At 37.9% G+C, this 24,904-nt stretch overlaps 2 protein-coding genes across 4 annotated transcripts in view; one reads left to right on the forward strand and one right to left on the reverse strand.

Annotated features, from left to right (window-relative positions):
* rimbp2b (RIMS binding protein 2b) overlaps positions 1-7,991 on the forward strand; it is a 74,617-nt gene extending 66,626 nt beyond the window's left edge. Inside the window, 9 exon segments of the mRNA XM_077714508.1 lie at positions 250-431; positions 496-664; positions 761-820; positions 948-1,051; positions 1,981-2,007; positions 2,421-2,492; positions 4,087-4,221; positions 7,236-7,300; positions 7,302-7,991. Of these exon segments, the coding sequence (XP_077570634.1) occupies positions 250-431; positions 496-664; positions 761-820; positions 948-1,051; positions 1,981-2,007; positions 2,421-2,492; positions 4,087-4,221; positions 7,236-7,300; positions 7,302-7,659 (1,172 nt within the window). The 3' untranslated portion in view covers positions 7,660-7,991.
* The window catches only part of piwil1 (piwi-like RNA-mediated gene silencing 1), a 30,310-nt gene extending 13,051 nt beyond the window's left edge, over positions 1-17,259 (reverse strand). Inside the window, exons 1-22 of one of the 3 annotated variants that reach the window (XR_013326049.1) lie at positions 17,165-17,259; positions 16,752-16,837; positions 15,976-16,087; positions 15,670-15,798; positions 15,374-15,585; positions 14,254-14,375; positions 13,997-14,077; positions 13,720-13,917; positions 13,506-13,614; positions 12,790-12,913; positions 12,584-12,701; positions 12,295-12,409; positions 12,029-12,216; positions 11,871-11,943; positions 11,131-11,331; positions 10,930-11,033; positions 10,083-10,153; positions 9,858-10,011; positions 9,633-9,758; positions 9,408-9,555; positions 8,559-8,724; positions 3,022-3,155 (exon numbers count right to left, since the gene is read on the reverse strand). Coding sequence is in view for 2 of the 3 variants with exons in the window: in XM_077714510.1 (XP_077570636.1) it covers positions 8,608-8,724; positions 9,408-9,555; positions 9,633-9,758; positions 9,858-10,011; positions 10,083-10,153; positions 10,930-11,033; positions 11,131-11,331; positions 11,871-11,943; positions 12,029-12,216; positions 12,295-12,409; positions 12,584-12,701; positions 12,790-12,913; positions 13,506-13,614; positions 13,720-13,917; positions 13,997-14,077; positions 14,254-14,375; positions 15,374-15,585; positions 15,670-15,798; positions 15,976-16,087; positions 16,752-16,817 (2,568 nt within the window). In the remaining variant the exon portion in view is untranslated. Of the gene's footprint in view, positions 1-3,021; positions 3,156-8,432; positions 8,725-9,407; positions 9,556-9,632; positions 9,759-9,857; positions 10,012-10,082; positions 10,154-10,929; positions 11,034-11,130; positions 11,332-11,870; positions 11,944-12,028; positions 12,217-12,294; positions 12,410-12,583; positions 12,702-12,789; positions 12,914-13,505; positions 13,615-13,719; positions 13,918-13,996; positions 14,078-14,253; positions 14,376-15,373; positions 15,586-15,669; positions 15,799-15,975; positions 16,088-16,751; positions 16,838-17,164 lie in introns of those variants that run through there. The other 2 variants (XM_077714510.1, XM_077714509.1) reach the window with 2 other exon arrangements.
* Positions 17,260-24,904: the final 7,645 nt, after the last annotated feature.

Here is a 24,904-nt window from a genome sequence, read left to right on the forward strand (position 1 = left end):
TTAATGGATCTATGCAAGTCTCAATCATATATTTTTGACTACTCTGACAATTTTCTACCATTTAAGACTCACCAGCATTCAAATAACTTTCCAATTCTTTATCCTCACATTCAAATTTGACTTCAACGAAAAATTCCCAACAGCAATTGACTCTTTTCACACACTTGCATGCCACAACGTCCTCCCTTTTCAATCCCAGGTCACATTTTGAGGCTAGTAGTAGCAGCAAAGACCTAATCTCTGTTTCAGACAGCTATGGCGGACGCAGACACGGACGTGGACGCCGCTCGCTGGACTACTTTGAGGATTCCGAAGCGGATCAGATAACCCGTGTCTTCGTAGCCCTATTCGACTACGACCCGCTATCCATGTCACCAAACCCTGACGCTGCCGATGAAGAACTTCCTTTCAAAGAGGGACAGGTCATCAAGGTGAAGGTCTGGCCGGAGACTCGCCAAGTCCGAACAACTTCTCATTGACGTTCTTGCGTTTTAGGTTTTTGGGAACAAAGACACAGACGGCTTCTATAGAGCAGAAATCCGAGACAGAGTGGGTTTGATTCCTTGTAACATGGTCTCTGAAATCCAAACGGATGATGGGAATATGATGGGTCAACTTCTTAAACAAGGATTTCTCCCACTTAATACTCCTGTAGAGAAATTAGGTAGGCGGGGCATCTTGTGCTCTACTCTAGCTCCGTTTATTATCAATTTTAATGGCTCACTTTCCTTTAATTTTCCATATTTTTCTGCATCCCCAGTAAACTGCGATCGTTTCAAAGATGGACGAATAAATCGCAGGTCCAGAAAATCCAAGCGAGGTCTGTTACCTCAATTTTCTTGTGTTTTTTGGTTGAAAAACATATTTTTCTAAGATGTTTCTGGATCCTTCAAGTCAAAGTACTTAAGATACAAATTCAAAAAGTCTCCCATTTTGCTACTTTGCAGAGAGAAACCGACGCAGTGGGCGACAACACGCCATGTCCACCCGAAGAATGGTGGCCCTTTATGACTACGACCCAAGAGAGAGTTCTCCAAACATTGATATTGAGGTAGCGTCCTTTAAAATACATTTGTAGTAGGAGATTCTGTTATACTTCTACTAAATGGAATTCCATAGAATGATTAAGCAATATTCATCGAATGTATAAGGCACTTTTGAGTTTTTTAGTTGCACCTTATAGTCCAGAAAATACAGGTCAAGTCAAATCCTTTTTTGCACGGCCTTGAATCTATTTTTTGGTGGAGTACTTTGACTTAAATTACATGTGTCAGAGTGGTGGCCCGGGGGCCAAATCTGGCCCGCCGCATTATTACGTGTGGCCCGGGAAAGTAAATTATGAGTGCCGACTTTTTGTTTTAGGAATAAATTAAAATGAAAAGTATAGATGTATATAAAATTTCGTGAATTTCCCCTTTTAAAATCAATAATTCTCAATTATTAATCATTTTTTTCGCTATTTTTAGTTCAAAAATCATTTTGTAAAATCTAAAAATTAAAATGAAGAGTATAGATGTATATTCAATTTCCTGATTTTCCCCCTTTTAAACCAATAATTGTCATTTTTTAATCATTTTTTTCTGTGTTTTTAGTTCAAAAATAATTTTGTAAAATCTAAAAATATATATAAAAAAATCTAAATTAAACATTGTTTTAGATCTATAAAAAACTGAATATCCAGGGCTTTTAATCCAGTTCTCTTAATCCATCTATAAACAAAAAAATCTAAATACTATATCTAAAATGGTCCGGCCTACATGAAATCAAGTTGACGTCAAATCAGCCCGCGAACCAAGGTCTAACACCCTTGACTTGAATCATATCACTTGTAAGAAACTAGTCTTTATCAGCACAAAATCACAATTCGGCCTTCCTTCCTTCAGACAGGCTTCGCATAACGATTTGCCAAACTGTACATTCTATTCCATCCCATGGTTTTTACTCCCTCTCCCCTTTCCATTGGCACACCCACCGACACAGTACGAGGGCAGCAGACTAGATGACGAGGTGAGTGGCGGGTGAGAAGGATACGTCGCTGTCTGCTCGGTGTGTTTTTTTTTCCCCCTTCCCTGAGTGTTGGGGGGCCAGAGGAGATGGGGTCTTGAGTCCAAGGGCAGTTTCGCTAGCCCAAACCGCTCCACTAGGCCTGAGCTAGCGTCTCCCTAAGTCCCTCCCCCCCTGTCTCCGTGGTTTTTGTGTCAATCTGTCTTTGACGTACTGTCCACACAAACACTGCATTCTGTACTATGACAGCATACGTTATAGCACAGTTTAATTGACACTGGTGTCTATTAATGTGATTTTTCGCATTAATTTTCCCGGCCCCGCCTAAATTGATGTGATGTTTTTTTGCAAAGTATGGAAAGAGTGACACGAGAAATGAAAAGTACAAGTGTGGATTTTTTTTTTGTTGCTTACAGGCCGAGTTGACATTCTGCGCCGGGGATGTCATCACCGTTTTCGGGGAAATTGACGAAGATGGTTTTTATTATGTGAGTAGCATTTTTTTTTCTTTTTCTATTTTCAGAACATTTGCACATACTAGTGCAGACATGGGCAAACTACGGCCTGCGGGCCACATATGGCCCGTTAGGCATTTTAATCCGGCCCGCCGACGTTGTCCAAATAATGTTTTTTAATTATTTTTATTTTATTTTATCTATTTTTTTTCCAAGATGGCGCTGTCAAGCGGAAGCCAGTGGCAGTAGCTGTGTCCACTCTTATTTATTTTTCGCGTTTTACAGCCCCTCTATCTTTTTTTAAATTACTTTTTAATATTTCTTAATACATTAATTTTTACTTGACTTTGTACTGTATACTTTTAACTTTAATGAGTGATGAGTATGTTAATACTTTAGTCCTTTTTTTCTGTTTATGTTCCATATGTACCGTTAACGGATGCACTTTTTATATGTATCGCATCTTGTGCTGACCCGTCCCATCTGTCAAATTTTTAAAGTCAAAAAATTTTCCCACTCCTGTACTAGTGCTTACATTTTCATTTAAAAAAGAAATTCCTACCTGTCAAGTCTTCCCTTTGGGCATGGTGGGGTGCTGGAGCATATTTCAGCTGAGTTCAAGCACCAGATGGAGGGTTTCATGAATCAGTGGACATCCAATCGCAGGGCATGAGGAGACAGGAGAACCAATTATACCTAGAAGCAATTCAGTGTTAAATTAGTGAACATGCATGTTTTGGGGTTGTGAGAGGAAACTGGAGAACCCAAAGAAAACCCATGCAAGCCCAGGGGTAAGATGCAAACTCTACATAGTGAGGACTCACCTGGAATCGAACCCTCGACCTCAGAACTGAGTGCGACAAGCTACCACTTAGTCCACTCTTCTGTGTGTTCTTGCTATAACTGTTTTTGTTGACCAAAGCACAAACTTAGTCCATTTTAATTGTCAATTTCACATTAAAAATATTTTATAGGGTACTCTTGACTATTTTAAACTATTTTATACTTTTATAAAGCTGTTTTTTTATTTTTCCTTTTCAAAATTTGGCTTGAGACAAGTGAGTTATCTCCAAAATTCCATTTTTTAAAATATTTTTCTACCTTGATTATTTAGAAATCTGAAGGACTGGACCAAAAGTGTCAAAGTTGCGGCCTGTGGGCCAAATTTGGCCCGCCACTTCATTTTGTGTGGCCCAGGAAAGTTGATCATGAGTGCCGACTTTCTGTTTTAGGATCAAATAAAATGAAGAGTATAGATATATATTAAATTTCCTGATTTTCCCCCATTTTAAATCAATAATTATACTTTTTTAATCAATTTTTTCTGTGTTTTTAGTTCAAAAATAATTCTGTAAAATCTAAAAATATATTTAAAAAAAAAGCTAAAATAAACATTGTTTAGATCTATAAAAAACTGAATATTCCGGGCCTTTAATCCAGTCAATTTAATCCATTTATATAAAAAAACATCTAAATACTATATCTAAAATGGTCCGGCCCACATAAAATCAAGTTGACGTGAAAACGGCCCGCAAACCAACCCGAGTCTGACACCTTTGGACTAAACAATGTCCTCCATTTTGGCTCTGGAATTATCTCACCAAAACATCCCCCATGTTGTCTTCAGGGCGAGCTGAACGGACACAACGGATTGGTCCCTTCCAACTTTCTCGAAGAAGTGCCTGATGATGTCGAAGTTTTTCTGACCGACTCCCCATCTCGATACCCCCAGGACACTCCCACGCGGATAAAGACCAAAAGGGTACACGCTCCTTTGCAGTACTAGGCCACTCGGTCATGCCGTATCTCCTCAAAATCCTCCTCGGACATTTTGTAAATAGATGTATACACTGAAAGAAAAAAACTTTTAAGACCAATACTTGACAGAAGTTATTTTTTATTATTTTCAAGGTGAAAGCTCCGCCATGGCTTAATGTACATTGATATAATAATATATAGTATATATTATTGATAAAGCATTTTCGATGAGAATTATGAATTTTGCAATTGTTCTGTCGGGTCTCCAAAAACAGCAGAAAAAACAATTTGTTTTTTGGGTGGATTTTTTTCACTCGAGTTCATAGTTTGGATTTAGTAATAAAAATGTTAGGCCAGCATGATTTTCACATCCACACGCATGCATTTTTAAGTTTTTATTGTTTTTTGGGTCACACTTTTTTATTGCTCTAGAACAGGGGTGTCAAACTGACTTTACTGCCAACTAAAACTCATTTTTCTCTTATTTTTGGCCCAAAAAAGTGGAGAAATTCAATTAAATTGGAAGTTTAATACCGTAAATGGAACTTAAGGTGATCATCCATAGTTGGTTTGAGTGAATTTATTATCTATTGTTGACAAAATGTAGGAAATTAGTGAATTTTTGGTTGATTACCTGTCATTTTAAAGGTATTTACATGTCACTCCTTATAAATTTTAGACCGTTTCGTTTCCTTCTGATTCATTGTTAGCTTACTGTTGATTTTAGAGGATTTCCAAGTTTTTGTGGGAATTTTAAAATACACCTTTTTAACTTATTGGCCGCCATTTTGACTGAATTATGCAAAATAACAAATTTGACTACGGATAAAAAGTTTAGCAAAATGCTCAATTACACAACATGTATATTTTTACAGCACCCATTTTAAAAACAAAGTATTTATATGTACACTACCACCTAAAAAAAATCTAAACAAAAACCCTTAACGGCCCATCTCGAACCTCCCATTGATCCACTTCCAACCCTCAAACCACATGTTTGACAACCCTGCTCTAGAATGTCTTTTTAATTTAAATACTGCTTTCTTGTAAAGTAGCTAACCCCTTGTTCTTATTTGGAAGTACTTTTTATGTGTACCAAATAATCCAACGGTTTGAAGGATAATAGATTTCGCTCGATTATTTTCTTCTGTATTCGAATTTAACTGTTGAAATTCCGTCACCATTTCTATATTTGTCATTTCTTTTCCTCACCTGCTTGGCAAAAACAGAAGAAGAGTGTTCATTTCACACCTTAAAGGCTCTGTTTCCATCACGTAAGTGAGCAACTGAGGATACCAAGATTACGCTCCCCCTCGTCTAATGCAGATGACACGGGTGCCCTTAATTTCTGGTATGCAACCTGTGTATTTTTTTTTTTTTTTTTTTAAACATCCAGGTTAAAAAAAAAAGACCCAAAAAATCCCAACGTATTGTTTTATTTTGTATTTTTTTTTTTTGTTCTTAATGGTGCTGTGACCCGCCCTAGCCAATGCATTAGACAAGACATGTATGGTATCTTCAGTTGTTTCTTCTCCGAGTGTTGTACATGACAATGTCTGTCCCCTCAACCAAGTCTCCTGCTGTAATTCGTGCTAAGCTAAAAGGCAATTTTGCACTGTCCTTTTCCTCCAATTCTACCCGTACAACCCACTTTGAACCGCAGTTACACTCACTGTTGTGCTCAAGATAGAAAATGTCTATGCATAAACTTCTTAAACATCTAAACGGGTTCAATTGCCAATGGAGTACTGATTTAACAGTGCTTAATTCCCTTTTTAAAGTGTAATTTAGGAAGAATTTTCTGAAGCTAGCTCAGGATAAAGGTTCTAAAAACGATAGAAAATGTGTAGTATTTTCGTAAAAGTTGGTTTAGTCATTTTAGGCCTTATCCACAAGTAGCAGGGTATTAAAGTTTTTCTATCGGCGGAGATTTTGGGCAATAAAATGAAGGTTTTTAAAAGTGTAAAGACTTGCAAATCCTACGTTTGTCATAGGTAGCGTATTTTACGGACTATAAGTCCACTTTTTTTGTCATTGTTTGGCTGGGACTAACATACTCAGATGCAATTTATAGTCTAAAAAACTACAGTAAATGAATAACTGATCACTGCCTGTGGAGCTAAATATATTCAACCAATGTTTCCTTCCAAAGATGGTGTACTTAATTTAAACACGTTTGATGCTAGTTTTAGTCAAGGTGCTTTTAAAAGACCAGAAAATTAAGGTGAATTAAGATAAAACAATTTAGGCTCACTAACCAAATATGAATAGTCGTTTTTTTTTTTTTAAAAACCCTGCTACATGTGGACAAGGTATTCTACACAAAAAGTAGAGGCAACATAACATATCAAAATAAATAACAATAATTATTAGTAGATTGAAGTTTTGGGACACCTTTGCATCATAATTTGACTCAATGAAAACACTTGATTTTCCCATTGTTGCTTTGATATCATCTCCAAAAATGTTTTAGGAAATTTAAGTGAAATTAGATAATCCCACATTTCCATTCTCAAGACTTCAAGCTTGTCCTTATTAGGGCAAAGGTGTCTCAATCCTTCAACCAGATCGCATTCATTTCAGTACTATACCTCGTATTGTCTTCCTCAAGTGCAACTTACCCAAAGCCTTTTAGCTTTTGATTACAGAAACGGGAGTCATAAGCAGTCATTTCTCTGTAACCAACCCACTTGTATCACTAGTCTCTCTAGATGTCTCCAAGAAGTGAATGTGTGATGTCCCCCTCTTGTCTCCAAACATGTGTAAGGAGCTGCCAATATTTGGGGGGGAAGGAAACGTCTCAAAATTAATGAATCAAGTTAACTTTTCCGTCCGATTGTTTCTTTACTCGGGTGGGCAGCTTCGTACAGAAACAAGACAAGCAGTGTTTCTTACTTGGGCGGGTCCTCAGAGTGCTTCTAGTCTTCTTCTAGAACTAGACTTGAGCTCCCTGACTGTATGAGTGACCCCTTTATCTTTTTTAACACCCTCAACTGTCCCTTACGGATCTCCCATTAGGTTCCGTGGGACAAATGTGGTCCACCCAGAAGATCAGGCTCTCCGCCAGCACGTCCATACATCTTGCAGTCCCATCAGGGTCCCAGTGGACATGCACGCCTCCATAAAGACAAAGGGACTGCAATCAGAAGGGAAGAAGTCGTCCCTTGGCGTTCCTAGTGGACCACACGGTGGTCAAACGGCTCGGCTCGCTGAGCCACAAGGAATCTTCTCCCAAAAAACCCAAATAAGCACACGTCATCATCCAAGCAAAGGCTTTGTTTCCATAGCCACTTCTACCCAACGTCTCTCTCTCATAGGTCAAAAACCCTTCTTAAACTTGCCTTGGAATGACTTTAGTTTTACTGGTCATTTATACAGATGCAGACGGATAGTTTTGTGTCCTTGTAAAAAAAGAATCATGGTCAATGTCCTCATCCCATAGGGCCCAGATGATGATATATGATGTAGAAAGCTCCAGAAGGGTTAGGGGGAAGAGATTGAGAGAGAAACATTCCCTCAAAATTCATCATTGGTGAAGACTTTGGAAGGCTGATGGAGTGCCATGAATCCCCCTGATTAAAAGACTACTACCTCTTTACAGCACCTCTCCCCACCTCATTGGAAAGGTTTTTTGTTCGCTTACAAGACTCAATAGGACGGTGCAAGTTCCAAGTACTGTAAATCTATATATAGCCACCACACTCCTGTCTGTAGTGAATGTATGTTCCATTGAAAGCCAATGTACTCACTCACTTACTTACTTACTCAGTCGATCACTCACGTTACCCCCCCCCCCCCCCCCCAACAAAGCAGTTCCACCACGTCAGCATTAAAAAAAAAGGGATGACAATTACCGCAACTGCCAAAACGCCCGATCAACAAAATGTATGCAAAACATTTGTGGAATAAGCGACGACGAGACGTGGCATCAACTGACCGACAAGTCTCCATAGTGCACGTGGCTTCCGATCATTTTTTTTTGTGTGTGACTGTTGCTCTTTTGTAAATTGGTTTCTAAATGTTTGTACTTGATTTTCAAACTGCCTTTTTTGTACATTCACTTTATAATTAAGCAGTGCAAGCGTTTCCCATGGTGTCTTTAAAGACCTTTTTAGTTTGCAATGTGAGCTAGCTTTAATCAATTCATAATCGGCCTATATTGATGGATTCAAACTACTGTGTGGGTGCATGTGCAATCTTTTCTAAATAAATTTGATATTTTCTAACATTTGCTTGCTTTAATGCCAAAGAAACAACATTTTGCACACACCACAGAAAACTTTTGAACATCTGACAGTGTGATATTTGCCCGTGTGTAGCTGAAAGATTTAACAAACAAACCTTATGGTTTAACTTAGAAACAGCTCGGCAAACAATTCCTTCTCTCTCTCTACAAATAGAAGAGGAGGTTGTCCAGGTCCATGTGGGGCTCCCTATGAAGGCTATCACCCACAAGTAGCGCCAACTTGTGGGCATACTGGCAGGGCGCAGGGACTGCGATGACCCCCTAAAATGACAAAATTGGTTAGCTGGGACAGTCCAAGAAAAGCAAATAATGTTGTATAGTACAAGGGTGGGCAAAATTTTTAGCCCGAGGGCCACATTGACTTAAAAAAAATTGACAGATGGGCGGGGTCAGCACAAGATACGAAACATATAAAAAAGTGCATCCGTTAACAGTACATATGAAACAAATAGAAAAACAGGACTAAAGTATTAATATACTCATCACTCATCATTCAAGTAAAAAGTATAAAATACAAAGTAAAGTAAAAAGCAATGTATTAAGAAATATTAAAATGTATTTTAAAAAAAGATAGAGGGACGAAAAACAAATAAGAGTGGACAGAGCTACTGCCACGTGACAGAATTTTTTTTTTTTTAAATTAAAAACATTTGGACGTCAGGTGGCCAGATGAAAAAGCCTAGCGGGCCGTATGTGGCCCGCGGGCCATAGTTTGCCCATGGCTGGTATATAGTACTTCAATGGTGATGGAAAATGCCACATAAAATATAATCCAGGAAAATTTTATTTTTTATGACCAAGTCATACTCAAGTCCAATGTTATTCACCCAGGAGGGAAAAAATAAAAGGGACCTATAGTCTGAGATTAAAAGGTACTTCATATGGCCTGTAATCTGCTACTTATTTTATCGGCTGCTACATAACCATGTCAAAAGGGGGCTAACCTGCCAGTTGTAGTACATATGGCACAGCTTGTAGGTGAGCCGCTGCATGTGGTCGGGCTTGAGTCCACTGTTGTCGTACACAACATTGTAGTGGGTAGGAGAGACACTTCCAAAGCGGACTGCTTGGCTCACAATGTAGAAGTCATACCTGTCAAATTTAAGGTCACTGGTGCTTTTTTTGCCTGAAAACTACTTTATCAAGTGTGTGTTGAAGACTCAGCGTACCATTCCGGGCGTGTGATCTCGTTGTCGACAACGGTCCCTGGCGGTGGGTTGACCAGCGCCCCCTTGCTGTGCTCAAAAAGCCTGCAGCTGATACGCTTTTTCACCACCACCACGCTCAGCTTGGGCCTAGTCACAGCTTTTTCAATAAGTCGTGTTTTTTTTTTTTTTTTTTTTTTTTTTTTTTTTTTAAATGGAGGTAAAGTGGTTTCTTGAGGGGCCACTTACATGTAATTTTCTCCCATGGACTTGATAGACTCGATCAACTGGCCCACCTCGAATTTGACGATGCTATCGAGCTGGCCGTCCCCCACGCCGTCGCGGTACACAATGATGCGTGATGGGAAGCATTGGTTGAACTTGTAGTAATCCTTGAGCGCTCCTGTTAGACACACGTTGGGGTATCCACGTCAAGCCATTTTCCGATTTTTACATTTGGAATTTCCAACTTACCAACAAATGCCATCTTGAGTTCAGACATGAGCTCCTGACCTCGGGCCTGCAGTTTCACCTTTGAGTACCATCTTTACAGCAACAAAAATAAACTCAATAAAAAAAAATACATTCAACGCTATATATACAAATTCTATACAGTGTTCCCTCGCTTATCGCGGTTAATGGGGACCGGGACCACCAGCGATAAGTGAATTTCCGCGAAGTAAGGATTCCCCTTCAAAAATGGTTAATTTGAATTTAATTCCAAAATTTTATTTATTTAAAAAAATATATATATATATTTTTTTTTTTTTTTTTACCCCCTGTATACAGTACACCATATAAAATACGGGTAGAGAGAGTGAAATTCATGTTATAACAAAAATAAACTGTAAAATATGTTGTTTCAATGTAATATTTGTATTTTTTTTTCCCAAAAAAAGCTGCGAAGTCCGCGATAGCTGAAACGCAAAGTAGCGAGGGAACACTGTACATCAGGGGTCGGGAACCTTTTTGACAGAGAGAGGCATAAACAATTCATATTTTCAATTGTTATTCATTGAAAGCCATACTCAGATTTCACTAGAACTAAAAATACATGAAAACATGCATTTTTAGTCATTTCACTGCCTTTAAAAGTAGAAAAAGTCCCAGAATTATGTTGACAAAATTGTTACCCTGATGCTAAACAATGGGATGCATGCAAAAAAACTGGATTAAATAAAAACTGGAAGATTAAAGCGACTCTAGACAGTGTCCAGATTTTAGCGAAGAGCCATAAGCACGCATCAAAAGAGCCACATGTGTCTCCCGAGCCATAGGTTCCCGACCCCATCTATACATCATCTCGGCGTCACTCCCAAACCTGCTCAAGCTCTGATTAAGGCTCGCCACCAAAGCGCCAACGGATCTTTTCCCACTGGCAGTATCGTGGTAGCAATCGATGCCCACGATCATCAGCTGTTTCAACTGCGCAAAATGAGAAAAGCGCACCGCCATTTAAAAAAAAAAAAAAAAAATGGTACGGAAAAGGAAAAAAAGCCTTCACCGAACGTCAACAACTCACGGGTATTTCCACGCTCCACAACTCTCCGCCGATTTTTGCCGACATTTGAAGGGCAATCTTGGTGGCGACGGTCATGAGTGCTTGTGGCCGGCTCAGGGTTCGAGCCAGGGCGCACTGACTGGGAGTGGGGCAGTCCACGCACAGGTATTTCTTCACGCTGTCATATTTATCCTTCCTGCTGCTGCTGAGGATGACCACCACCTAGAGCACGACAGAAACGCCAGTGATTAGGGCACAGGTGTCAAAGTGGCGGCCCGGGGGCCAAATCTGGTCCGCCGCATCATTTTGTTTGGCCCGAGAAAGTAAATCATGAGTGCCGACTTTTTGTATTAGGATCAAATTAAAATGAAGAGTATAGATGCATATAAATTTTCCGGATTTTCCCCCTTTTTAAATGAATTATTGTCATTTTTAAATCATTTTTTCTGTGTTTTTAGTTCAAAAATCATTTTGTAAAATCTAAAAATATATTTAAAAAAAGCTGAAATAAACATTGTTTTAGACCTATAAAAAATGGAATATTCAGGGCTGTTAATCCAGTTCATTTAATCTTTTAAAAAAAAAAAAAATCTAAATATTATATCTAAAATGATCCAGCCCACGTGAAATCAAATTGACGTTAAAGCGGCCCACGAACCAACCCGAGTCTGACACCCTTGGGTTAGAGCATTCCCTTTTCACTTATGATCAGACATGCTTCATTATACAGGAAAACAAATGTATAGTAACCAACAACTTACCATCTGTGTATCCTTTCTGACATTTTTCTGAAGGGTTCTCAGCAGAGATTCCTGATGATCCTCATACTCAATTCTAAAAAGGGGGTTTACACAGTCCAACAGTTAAATGACTAAAACTTAGATCTATAGCTAAATAGCAGATATTTACTGGCCCTCACATGACAGGATCTTGCAAAGCGATCTTAAGTGGGCCGGAAACTTTGTAGAGGGCATCCAGGAGGCTTTCGGCTTCTCGGCTATTCCGGCGTGTGTAAAGCAGCAACCAGTTTTCCAGAGGTGGAGAACCCATCACTGACAACCCACGCATCTCTCTTGTCCAGTCAGCCGACCGGGGGTTATAACTATACTGAAAGGGGCGGGGCAAAAACATCAAATGATTACATTTTCAACGAAAAATAATAATAAAAAGGCAGAAGAGTAGTACCGATCTTGCTCCTTGGAAAATAGTCTCTGGTGGAAGGATTCTGCCGGTCAGATTTAAGAGTTGCTTATCAAATTTGAGTCCCCAGTTTTCCAGATCAGCTTGCACGATCTCATTCCTGTAAAAACACACCGAATTTTTGAATGATTATTTTTTACTGGCTAAAAAGCCTGAAATATTCTAATATTTTAAGAGAAACATACATTGGGCCCTATTGGTGAGCTAATAATAACTTTAAAAGTACAGATTTAGGGTTGGTAGTCTCACATTAGACAGAATAGTAGGGACTTACTTGTTTATGGCAGCGGAAAATCTAAGAAGGCGCCCTGCCCTCTGTTCTGGGTCCAGTCTGGTGTGTTTACTCAGGTCCTTCATGATGGTGTAGTCTGCCCGCATCTTGTCAGTCAGCCCTGACAAAGTGGGATTTTTTTGTCTTTCTTATTTGTTCATATTCTATATAGCTTGTAACTTAAAAATCTGTATCTGTAAAGTGTGTACCTGTAAAGTAGCATAACTCTGGAATGAGCAAAGCTGGTCCTAAAGGAGTTAAACCTGGAGCTGCCTTTTTCACGTGGCTGACCAGTAAAACTTGATTGTTATCAGCAATTTCCAGGCCATATTGCTATTAGAAAATTCAAGAAAAATAATACAAAATGAGCTGTCACAAATTGAATGAAAAAATGTACACACTACTCACTTAAAAATAGAAAAATTACTTTTGCTGCGGTACTTGGGAATGTAAACCAAGACTTCACTTAGTTTGCTTCAACGATATATAATTTGCAGATTTTTAAGGTCCCCGGACAGTTTGGTCCCCGGACAGTTTGGACCCCGGACAGTTTGGACCCCAGACAGTTTGGTCCCCGGACAGTTTGGTCCCCGGACAGTTTGGTCCCCGGACAGTTTGGTCCCCGGACTATAATTATAATTACGGATTATAATTTTGAGTCCGGGGACCAAGTGTCAGTCGACCAAATGTCCGGTTGCGGTTTTTTACTTTCTATGCACAGCTAAAAAAAATAGCCTTCTGCTAGCCTAAATACCAAAAGCATCTAACTCCATTCAAAATTTAAAATCTAACTTCATGTATTCCCCACAGCTTTTTTTCTGTTCCATGGCATGTCTCGTCTTCCCGGGTTCTAGTCATAATAGCGGATATAACATTTCCTTTTTATAAAGTTTTTAAGTTTAAAGTAAATTTCAGTATAACTAACATTTTTGTAGTAGTTCTTGAAGGAGATGTCAGCCTCCCCTCTCTTGAAAGTGTTGTGGGGTGTTTGGTCCCATGCAATGTCATCAATCCTGTAAGTTTTGTTGTTGTATCTGACAATGAGAAACCGGCCTAGGTCATGATTTGATCATTTGTGTGTTTCATTCAGACTGATTTTTTGCATAGCAAGTACAAATGACATATGTTGTCCTTCTTACTTGGTGAGAACGACGAGTCCAATAAGCTCCCGACTGCAGGCATCGGTGAAGGTATGGGGGCTACACTTTTGCCTCAGGTTGCCCATAAAATCAAGAACGGTCTCACTACGGAGCACCTTGTGGCTCACATCAGTACAGAGCAAAATGGAGGACTCATACTGCAAAATGGCAGAAGCATAGCCTGGCCAAATAGTTAGTCTGGGAAAAAGAAATGAATAAATTGAAGACAGTTGTAAAAAAAACTTTCAATTGAGTTTAAACAAGCAGGAAATCTTACCCGTGTTGTGGGATGTCAAGCGGATCCTTGGGATTGTAGTGATTGCGTCCAATTTGCTGCAACTTGAGAGTTCTCAAAATCCTTCAAGGGGAAATAAAAAAAAATTAAAAATTTCATAATCGTACAACAGTGTCCGTTTAAATCCGACTTGGCTTCAGTTCAGTCAAAATATATCAGATGATAAACGGAAATAAGCAACTCCAATCTGTTTGAAATGATCTTGAATGGTCAAAAACACTGTGCGGAAGAAAGCTGACCTTCTGAATATAATGTTGTAGAACTGCAGGCACGCTGGTGAGGATGGGGGCAGTTCATTGGTCAGGGTAACAGTTATCTGTACGTCCTCTCCATGGTTGGTCTTGCTGTTCAGCTCAGTCACCTAAAAAAAATGGGGTGTCATTTCCCAGCGAAAGCCAGACTGTTCTATGCTTGGGTATATATTTAGGCGTGACTGGACGTTTGGTCGCCGGTCAAATGGTGACCGAGAGTTTACTGTTGAAACCTGCTCTCAAAATTATATTCACGAGAGTATAATATTCAAGAGTATAATATCTAAGAGAGTTCAATATCTAAGTACTGTTTAAAATCTAAGAGAGAGTATAATATTCAAGTACTGTTTAATATATCCAAGTACTGTTTAATATATCCAAGTACTGTTTAATATCCTCAAGTACTGTTTAATATCCTCAAGTACTGTTTAATATCCTCAAGTACTGTTTAATATATCCAAGAACTGTTTAATATATCCAAGTACTGTTTAATATATCCAAGTACTGTTTACTATATCCAAGTACTGTTTAATATATCCAAGTACTGTTTAATATATCCAAGTACTGTTTAATATCCTCAAGTACTGTTTAATATCCTCAAGTACTGTTTAATATCCTCAAGTACTGTTTAATATCCTCAAGTACTGTTTAATATATCCAAGAACTGTTTAATATATCCAAGTACTGTTTAATATATCCAAGTACTGTTTACTATATCCAAGTACTGTTTAATATATCCAAGTACTGTTTAATATATCCAAGTACTGTTAAATATCCTCAAGTACTGTTTAATATCCTCAAGTACCGTTTAATATATCCAAGTACTGTTTAATATCCAAGTACTGTTTAATAACCAAGTACTGTTTAATATCTAAGTACTGTTTAATATCGAAGTACTGTTTAATATCCAAGTACTGTTTAATATATCCAAGTACTGTTTAATATATCCAAGTACTGTTTAATATATCCAAGTACCGTTTAATATCTAAGTACTGTTTAAAATCCAAGTACTGTTTAATATCCAAGTACTGTTGAAACCAGCTCCAACCAAAAGGGACCAAAAGACCGGCGACAAAATGTCCGAGCACCATATTGAGGAGGACCCCACCTTGTCATGAAGTTTAATAGGCAGAAACAAAATTGCTCCGTCAAAGCATCGAACAGGGCCCAATGCTGCGTGCTGGTAAAGGAGGGCTGATCGTAGGCGAGTTGACTCCATTGGAGGTTTGAAATCCACATGGTACTGGTAGAGGACCCACTTGGGGCGGGACAGGACATGGAAGAAGTTGGCTGACAAATGAATAGTCGAGCCACTGGTTCCTGAAAGAAACTTTGAATCTCATTCTACTTGCAATATGACAAAAATAAAAATAAGAAAAAAAAATTCATTTTGAAATGACTAACCACTCTTGGAAGATATGACATGCTCCATCGTCTGTCTGGTGTTAATCCCTGCATCATGGACATCTCTCTTCCGTCCACCTCTTCCTCCTATCTTTAGTTGTTGAAATCCAGCAGAGATCTCCGAAACAGCTTTAAAATAGAATTAAAATGGCCAACAATTTACATGGGGTAGGGGGAAAGGAATATATTGTACATGTTACACAGTGGTGACATTTCTGAAGTACTCAACCACATTTCTTTGTTTAAAAAAAAAGTCAGTTAATATGAAAATAGCATACACTGTAATTGAAATGTGTAACGTCGTACCTTCTTCAGACCGAGTCACTTGACCACTCTCCTGCCTTCCACGACCAACCATCCCACCCACTTGATGGGCTGCAACTAGTGGTACAGGGGCATGTGACTGAGCCATGAGGATCTAAAGTGAAACGAGATTTATATAGCCACTCTACACTCATTTTTTTAAATAATATACAGACCCAATTACGAATATACTAGGTACAGAGCAGTCCTTAATTTATGATAGTCAACAAGGCAACAGTAGTAGGAATAGGCGTGTTTTCTTGCCATTTTTTAGTCATCAATCTCTACTTTTAATCATACAAATTTTAACTGTCATGGAGAAAAGTAACTTTAAAAATGTTGGTTAAAATCACATTTTGAGGGACTTTAATAAATATTATGGAAGTGAATATACAAAGAGAAACTTCATAATATAGTACAATTTAATGCTTTAGGTACATATTTAACTGACTAAAATTCAAGGTTAAAATGCTGACATAAGTCATAGATTTTATCATTGAGGTCTTTGAAAAATCAGATGCTTTCCCAATACAGGGAACACCCTTTATTTAAAAAAAAAACATTCGGACAACGTCGGCGGGCCGGATTAAAAGGCATCGCGGGCCAAATGTGGCCCGCGGACCGTATTTTCCCTTGAACGCCCTAGCCCCAAAATGGCGACCTCAATAGTAGGGAGGGCTCAACATGGAGAAAGGGTAGTGACCCCCTAACCTTGGCAATGACCCACAAAATTCAAATAATAGGGCCGACGTGACTTTTTGTGTTATAACTTGACTTACCCCAGGTACGGATGCATCCTGGCCTCGTCCTCTTCCTCTGGCTCTTCCGCGTGCACGACCGGCCATTTCCACACAGTTTCACTAATCTATTTCAAAAGAAATGACCAATAAACTAAACATCGATTCGATCAAACGAACCAAGAAAAGGCAAGGTTGATATATAATTCGTTAACAGTAACGTCCACCATTTTTTCTTAGGGCCAAGTATGCACCTGCATTTTATACTTATTAAAATGACTACTACACGAGTACGTTGCTAACATTAGCTACAGTTAAGACTAACGGAACAAACCGTTTGCAGTCAATGTCTAATTAACGATGATCACCCCCATACGGAAATCAACGACCTCGCTATAACTGACCAAAAAGTAACCGATACAAAGTTAGGAGAATATATCGTTTTATTTACTTACTCACTAAAATACGACACGTTTTATGGATGATAAAAAGTTTTAGGTGACTCCTCCTGAGATGCTTGCGTCGGTGTGGTGCGGTTGCCTAAATTGGCTTTGCAACTTCTGAAAATCACTCCGCGTAAAACACATAAAAGCGCAGTTCACCAGATTTAAGAAGATTGCATTTTCATGTTAAATACTAAATGTTCTGGGATTAATACATTTTACGGTTTTAATGGTCTTGGCCAAAGTATTTTGTCAATGTAGTTTTAGGACTACTTTTTCCGCGGAGTTGAACTGTGTGCTCTGGTTCTAATTTCAAATGTGCAGTTTACATAATCGCCTCTTGATGGCAGCAAAATCCAGCCGTACATGCAATAACTATTTTTGCTTCCCATGTATTGCAAATGTACATATACTACATGTATACATTTAAATACAGACATTTATTCGGTATATGAATTGAATACACAAGATATTACCAATTAATCATAAGTATTCGCAGCACTGGAATAGTCCTTGGAGTTTTGCGAAATATGAAAATATTTATATGTCGGCATAAGAGGAATGATTGTATTTCAAATATATGCACTTTTTACTCTATAGACATTGACACGTATTGTATAGTGTTTACATTAATATCATACCATATACTATCTAAAAACTGTACCCTGGAAATAAATCATTTAACAGATACTCATGAGGAAAAAATACACCGCATTTAATTGACCTTTGTCCAAAAACTATGAGTTTCATTCCCATATGTATGTATATATTTAACAATTCCTTGAATATTGAGGTAGTATTCACAAATATACACATCTCAATGACTTCACGATGGCTCTTTCAATCAAATTGTAACATCAAGAGACTTGTAACAGGACCTTAGCTTATTTTCTGAATAAAATATAAACAAGGGGAAATATCAAAGCCATTAATCTTTCATTAAGCTTGCTAGATAAAAAAGAATCGCTTAAAGTATCTTTCGTTACCATCAGTGCAAGTGTACAAACCCCCTGCTAACATCAAAGACTCCTCAAAGAAATAGCGTCGAGAGTCAGTTAACCGGATTTTGGCTGAGAACCAACTTACGTTTTAATTTTAATAACAACTAATTTTGGATGACACAGAGGAAGAAAGACAAACATATTTGTCACTATTTCTGGCATGATGAATTCACATTCATCATAATTACGTCAAGGAAAGGTCAGAGGTCAAGAATTGACCAAAAAGCCTTTACACAACAAAACAAAATCTCATTTTATAGTATCATTTTGCTCTTTAGATAGATGAAAGGGAAGGCTGAAAAATCTGAATAAAAAAACAAAATATGTCATTAAAAGACATCCTTTTCCCCCATTTTGCAGTGAAAAGACTAAACAGCCTGGCATAAACGCCAAGTAGGTTAATGACATGCGATGGATTAAGGTTTTTCTATAGTGACACACTCTTTCCAATCTGTGAAACTGTTAGGTTCATTTTTAGTTATCTTTAATATAATATAAAACAATATAAGGAGACATCCAAAAATGGCTGTGGGTTAGGACCTACCAAATTCTCATGCATGAGTATGTGTATTTATATATGTGTATTTATATATATGTATGTGTATGTATGTGTATTTATATATGTATGTGTATGTATATGTGTATTTATATATGTATGTGTATGTATATGTGTATTTATATATGTATGTGTATGTATATGTGTATTTATATATGTATGTGTATGTATACATGTGCTTATATATGTATGTGTATTTATATATGTATGTGTATTTATATATGTATGTGTATGTATATGTGTGCTTATATATGTATGTGTATTTATATGTGTATGTATACATGTGCTTATATATGTATGTGTATGTATATGTGTATGTATTTGTGTATGTATATGTGTATGCATATGTGTATTTATATATGTATGTGTATGTATATGTGTATGTATTTGTGTATGTATATGTGTATGTATTTGTGTATGTATATGTGTATGTATTTGTGTATGTATATGTGTATGTATTTGTGTATGTATATGTGTATGTATTTGTGTATGTATATGTGTATGTATTTGTGTATGTATATGTGTATTTATATATATGTGTATTTATATATGTGTATTTATATATATGTGTATTTATGTATATATATATATATATATATATATATATATATATATATATATATATATATATATATATATATATATATATATATATATATATATATATATATATATATATATATATATATATATATATATATATATATATATATATATATGTATATATATATTTCAGAAAATCCAATCAAATAAAAAATGAAGTCAGCTTCTATGATTTATTGTTCTGACTCTTTCCCTCTGCTTAACATTGTCACGACACAGAGACATATTTTCTGTCCCGTGAAGACGACACAGAGACATATTTTCTGTCCCGTGAAGACGACAGAAGAAACATTTGATTGACTTCAGAAGCTCAACTCGTCAGGGTTCACGCTGAATTAAACATGGAAAGATGGCTTTCCTTTTATCTCTACCCAAAGTGCTAAATCTGACCACCGCAACAGATAGTCACCCACTTTAAAATCTTCCCTTTGATAGTGAAAAAAAACGCAAGACCTTCAAATGTATCACTTTGTCCTCATTTGAAAGTCTCCTAGTCGCCTACATTGAATGTTTACAGCTGACAATGGCAATCTGATTAGTCTTTCTGTTGTCTTTTCCGCCTTTGAACAAACACCATTGATATTCACCGAGAAATTCTTTCATGTTATCCTTTGTATTTCCGTTTTTTTTATTTCAGTTACACCATTCAAATGACAGGATTTGTGTATTGGATGAATTTGGTCATATAGGAAGTGGAAACAAATAGATTTAACATGTTTTCTAACCATTATTTTACCCTATTTTGATAATTTACTCATTCTTTACACTAATTATCAGTATTAGTGACTAATACAAAGTGGAAAAAAGTGAGCATATTGTCAGTTCTATGTCATTTTGCAATGAGTTTACTGGTCCGGCTCGCTTGATCTCAAATTAAGCTCTATTCGGCCCGCAGACCGAAGTTTGACAACCCTGATTTAGGTCATTGAAGTTCACATTGAAGGGCCATTTGTTTTATAACATTCTTCACCTATCTTATGACCTTTAAATGCAATATCCGATTCTTCACACTTTACTTTTGCTGGTCAACAAGTTCTCTTTACCAAAAAAGACTTTGTTTCAACATGGCTCTCCACTCACATATGCCTTTTGATAGTCAAGGTCTCATCTTTGCGGGTTTGGAGATATATATTTTGGGAAAGGCAGGGATGAAAGCCCCGGGTCGTGTGGCTAATGAGATACTGAAGCAGTGGGAATGATGGTTTTAATTACTGCCCAGCACTGATCTAAAGGGGGCGATTGGTGAAGAGCATGCTGAGTGTCCTAAGTTGGGAGTTCACACCGATGCCAGTCCTGCTGTGCCTGGTTGCCTTTGATGCTCAGACTCAACCCCCACTCCGTTTTATTCCCACATTGTGCTTTTTATATTCTTTGCTAGTGACGCTTCCCCCTGCAACTTTGTTCAAAGCTAACGCTTTGGACAAGGAGAAGGAAGCATAAGTAGCGAGTTTTCAACTTGATGCTAAAGGCAGCTTAATCTTTTGTGTAAGTTAAAGCTTCACATTTCCTACCAGGCGGTGGTGTCTCAACAGAACGGACAGGAAATCCACTTCAACACCAACTCTAGTTTGTAATGAGGCCAAGATTGCGACACCATTGCTTTACAAATGTGGGTTATTGCTTTGGGACACATGGAGATACGGAAATGACATTCAATCTATTAATGCCAAGACTTGGGAGAATTGAGAATAAGGAAAATAAAAGTGTCAGGTGCTTTGACATTTGGTCGCCGGTCTTTTGGTCGCCGGTCTTTTGGTCGCCGGTCTTTTGGTCGCCGGTCTTTTGGTCGCCGGTCTTTTGGTCGCCGGTCTTTTGGTCGCCGGTCTTTTGGTCGCCGTGTCTTTTGGTCGCCGGTCTTTCGTTCGCTGGTCTTTTGGTCGCTAGGTCTTTTGGTTGCCGGTCTTTTGGTCGCCGGTCTTTTGGTCGCCGGTCTTTTGGTCGCCGGTCTTTTGGTCGCTGGTCTTTTGGTCGCCGGTCTTTTGGTTGCCGGTCTTTTGGTCGCCGGTCTTTTGGTCGCCGGTCTTTTGGTCGCCGGTCAAATGGTGACAGAGAGTTTACTGTTGAAAACATCAAAATTATATTTATGTGAGAGAGTTTAATATCTAAGAGAGAGAGTTTAATATCAAAAAGAGAGAGTTTAATATCTAAGAGAGAGAGTTCAATATCTAAGAGAGAGAGTTCAATATCTAAGTACTGTTTAATATCTAATTACTGTTAAATATCTAAGTATTGCTTAATATATAAGTACCTTTTAATATCTAAGTACTGTTTAATATCTCAGTACTGTTTAATATCTAAGTAATGTTTAATATCTAAGTACTGTTTAACATCTAAGTACTGTTTAATATCTAAGTACTGTTTAATATCTAAGTACTGATTAATATCTAAGTGTATTTGACCGGCGACCAAAAGACCGGTGACCAAAAGGGACCAAAAGACCAGCGAACAAAAGAACCGTGAACAAAAGAACCTTGACCAAAAGACCGGCGACCAAACGCCCGACATCCGGTCACTAAACTGTCATATCAGAATGAAAAAAGGATGTTTTGAGACAAAATGCAAGATGAGGCTAAGAATAGAAAGTACTGGGTGGCAAAAACAAAACGGTTTAAATGTCTGATTGGCCTGTCTTCTTTGATTTCAATGGATAGAATTCTACTGGATAGACTGGCTGGCTGTGATTCTGTGGTCTCCTAGGCTTCTCACAGCAGGAGGGTGTTGCTATGTGTGGGCTCTGTGTTCTCCCGAAGCCCAGCTGTGGACCGAGCCTTGTTGACTTTCCAGAGATCACATGGCATTCACGTCGGGGGCTTCCTCACTTGGTGCACTGCCTCTCCAGGACACTGCTGTGGTCAGCACAACCCTTCTTCCCATGCTTCCTTGACCCCTCCCACCAGTAAGAAGAAAAAGGTCAAGATTGGCTAATGTTTGAACTCACCAAGCCTTTCTAAAAAAAGCACAACTCTTGCAGTCATCTTGCAATTATATTTCCTCTTACTAATTGGACAAAAATAGAATATTTCTAGCTAAAACCAGGACATTTGTATAAGTGTTTACACCCTATAGATTGGATTAAATATGAATGAATAAATCACAAGAGAGAGATAATTCACAACAACATCCATGCATTTCAATACTTACGTCCAATATGCATACTTGTCAACTGCTAAAACGTTTTTCCCATATTTTTTGGATCATTTTAAATTATGTACGCCGTATAGCAACTTTTGTGCGGGATTTTAAATATGTTTTTTTTGTAAAACCGATCTAGTTTTACACATTTCGGCTCCAATCCGGATCGTTTCGGTCACTGGTAGTAGACAAAAACGTCATTGTCAAATGTCAATGTGTCTTTTCACTTTATACATAATATACCGCGTCAGCAAGCAATGTACCCAGACAGTCAAATTATAGGCGTCATACAGCGACATCTACAAAATCTTGAATTTACTGTTCACAAAAGTCAAGTTAGACTTTAAAATGCGCCCTATATGAGTAAATATATGTAGTGTTGCATTTGTACGTTTTTTTAATCGCTTAATAAGGGGAATTGCAATCATTAATTAGGCTGACGTTGACAGGTATTGGATTGGATAACATTATTCATCCCATAATCAGGAAATTTAATTGTCACAGTATCAAGAGTGTGAGAATACAGACACAGAAAAAGACATTTTAGACATAAATAGATACTTAATAAGTAAGTTAATGATTATATAAGAACAAAACAACTCCAAACTCCACCCAAGTTTCACATTACAAGCTCAAAATAGCACGCAACCTTTCTATTAGTTTCAGAAAATGCATATTTTTGAATGGCGCCTTATTAGAAAACAAGGGTATTGGAATAAGGAAATGACAGAAGCCATTAAGTGTCTGATTAACATATCTGGAAAAAGGTCAAAGCCCCCATCAGCCAAACTGGGGCAGGTGAAGTGAGGATTTCTAGGGAAGGACAAGGTATGTGTCTTGACCCACTTGGCCTAAGCTTTTTCTAGGTCCTACCTCTCTGTGATTTATGCCTAGCCTGTAATTACAGTGCCGATAGGAGCAGCCGTCACACATGTTTGGCGAGGCACAAACATGCCCTTCCACCTGAGAGCAACCAGTCAGTCTCCAGCTTGTCTGTTTAAAAAAGGGAGAAAAAAAACAGCTGCAATTTTCCCATCAGTCTCTTCTCCTTGAAATTGGCCTTAGGAACATTTTTCTATGACAACAAGACATTGAACAGGCATCCTGCCAATTACAGTTACTTAGTTTCCATTACAAAAGACATCGTTGGGTTCCTTCTTATAACCCACGGGTGTCAAACTTCGGTCTGCGGGCCGAATACAGCTTAATTTGAGATCAAACGGGTCGGACCAGTAAACTCATTGCAAAATGACATCGAACTAACAATAAGCCCACTTTTTTTCCCCTTTGTATTAGTCACTAATACTAATAATTAGTGCAAAGAATGTGTAAATTATCAAAATGTTTATTAACATAATTTTCTTTTACATTATGAACAATATATTATGAACAAGAGAATAACATAAGCACATAAATAAATGTCAATTCATCTTGTCTGCACATACTAAAACGCTGCGCCCCTAGCGGATAATACAAGAACTACAAATTGTAAAGAAAATTCATTTTTTTTTTATACAATGCAGCTTTCTTCCCCGGGCCGCACCAAACCACCAGACGGGCCGAATCCGGCCCGCGGGCCGTATGTTTGACACCCCTGTTCTAACCGCAATCATTTTTTTCTTAAACCTTGACTTCAAATTTTAACAGTCAGAATTTAAAAGAAGTGCATCTTAGTGTTTTATTAATCTTTTGGCATAAACGTTGAAACAATCCACCCACTCGATTCCCACAATATTAAAAAAAAAACAGGATAAATAATTGCCATGTGTTGTGATATGTTTTATTGGAGATATTTAAACAGTTTTCAATAGTTTTTACTTGGGAGCTTCTTAGAGAAGAAGTGAAATAGAATGCTATTGGACTCGTTTGTTCACCATGGCAACCGTATAATGTAGGGGGTGCCGGGCGGCCAACTGGCTTTTTCGTAAAAGGGTACAAAGCAACGAGACACAGCTGTCTTAACCTGACTGACACCACTGTTGTCTGCAGGTCAAATCCTTGAATATAAATGAACTGACTCCGTGCCCCCTTGTAGTGGTCCTCAAAAGTGACTTAGGTCATATAGAAGAAGCTTTTGCTGTCCTTTTCTGACCTCCCCTTTAGACTTTTGCAGTCTTTAGATCCAACAGAGAGGATTGAGCTAAGCTAAAGTAGACTTCATTTTCTGATACTAGTTTGGGAAGATAAGAAAAAACATGGCAGGCAAGAAAATAAACAGGAAAAACTCTCTGTGTTACTTTGAATTCTTAAGATAGCTACTATATCAAATGGGCCACACTAAACAACACAAAACAAGACATTGATGCTAGTTTTCTGTTTCTCGGAATATATTGCCGGCAAAATTATGTGGTTATGTGGTTTTTATTTGAATATTTTGTTTTCTTTGATGACCTTTTAGTGAGATCAACATAGTTTTTTTTTTTTTAAGTGTTGACTATAAACACAGGATTGGACTGCTAA

Source organism: Stigmatopora nigra, chromosome 4 (assembly GCF_051989575.1).
Source record: "Stigmatopora nigra isolate UIUO_SnigA chromosome 4, RoL_Snig_1.1, whole genome shotgun sequence".
NCBI classification, from domain to species: Eukaryota; Metazoa; Chordata; class Actinopteri; order Syngnathiformes; family Syngnathidae; genus Stigmatopora; species Stigmatopora nigra.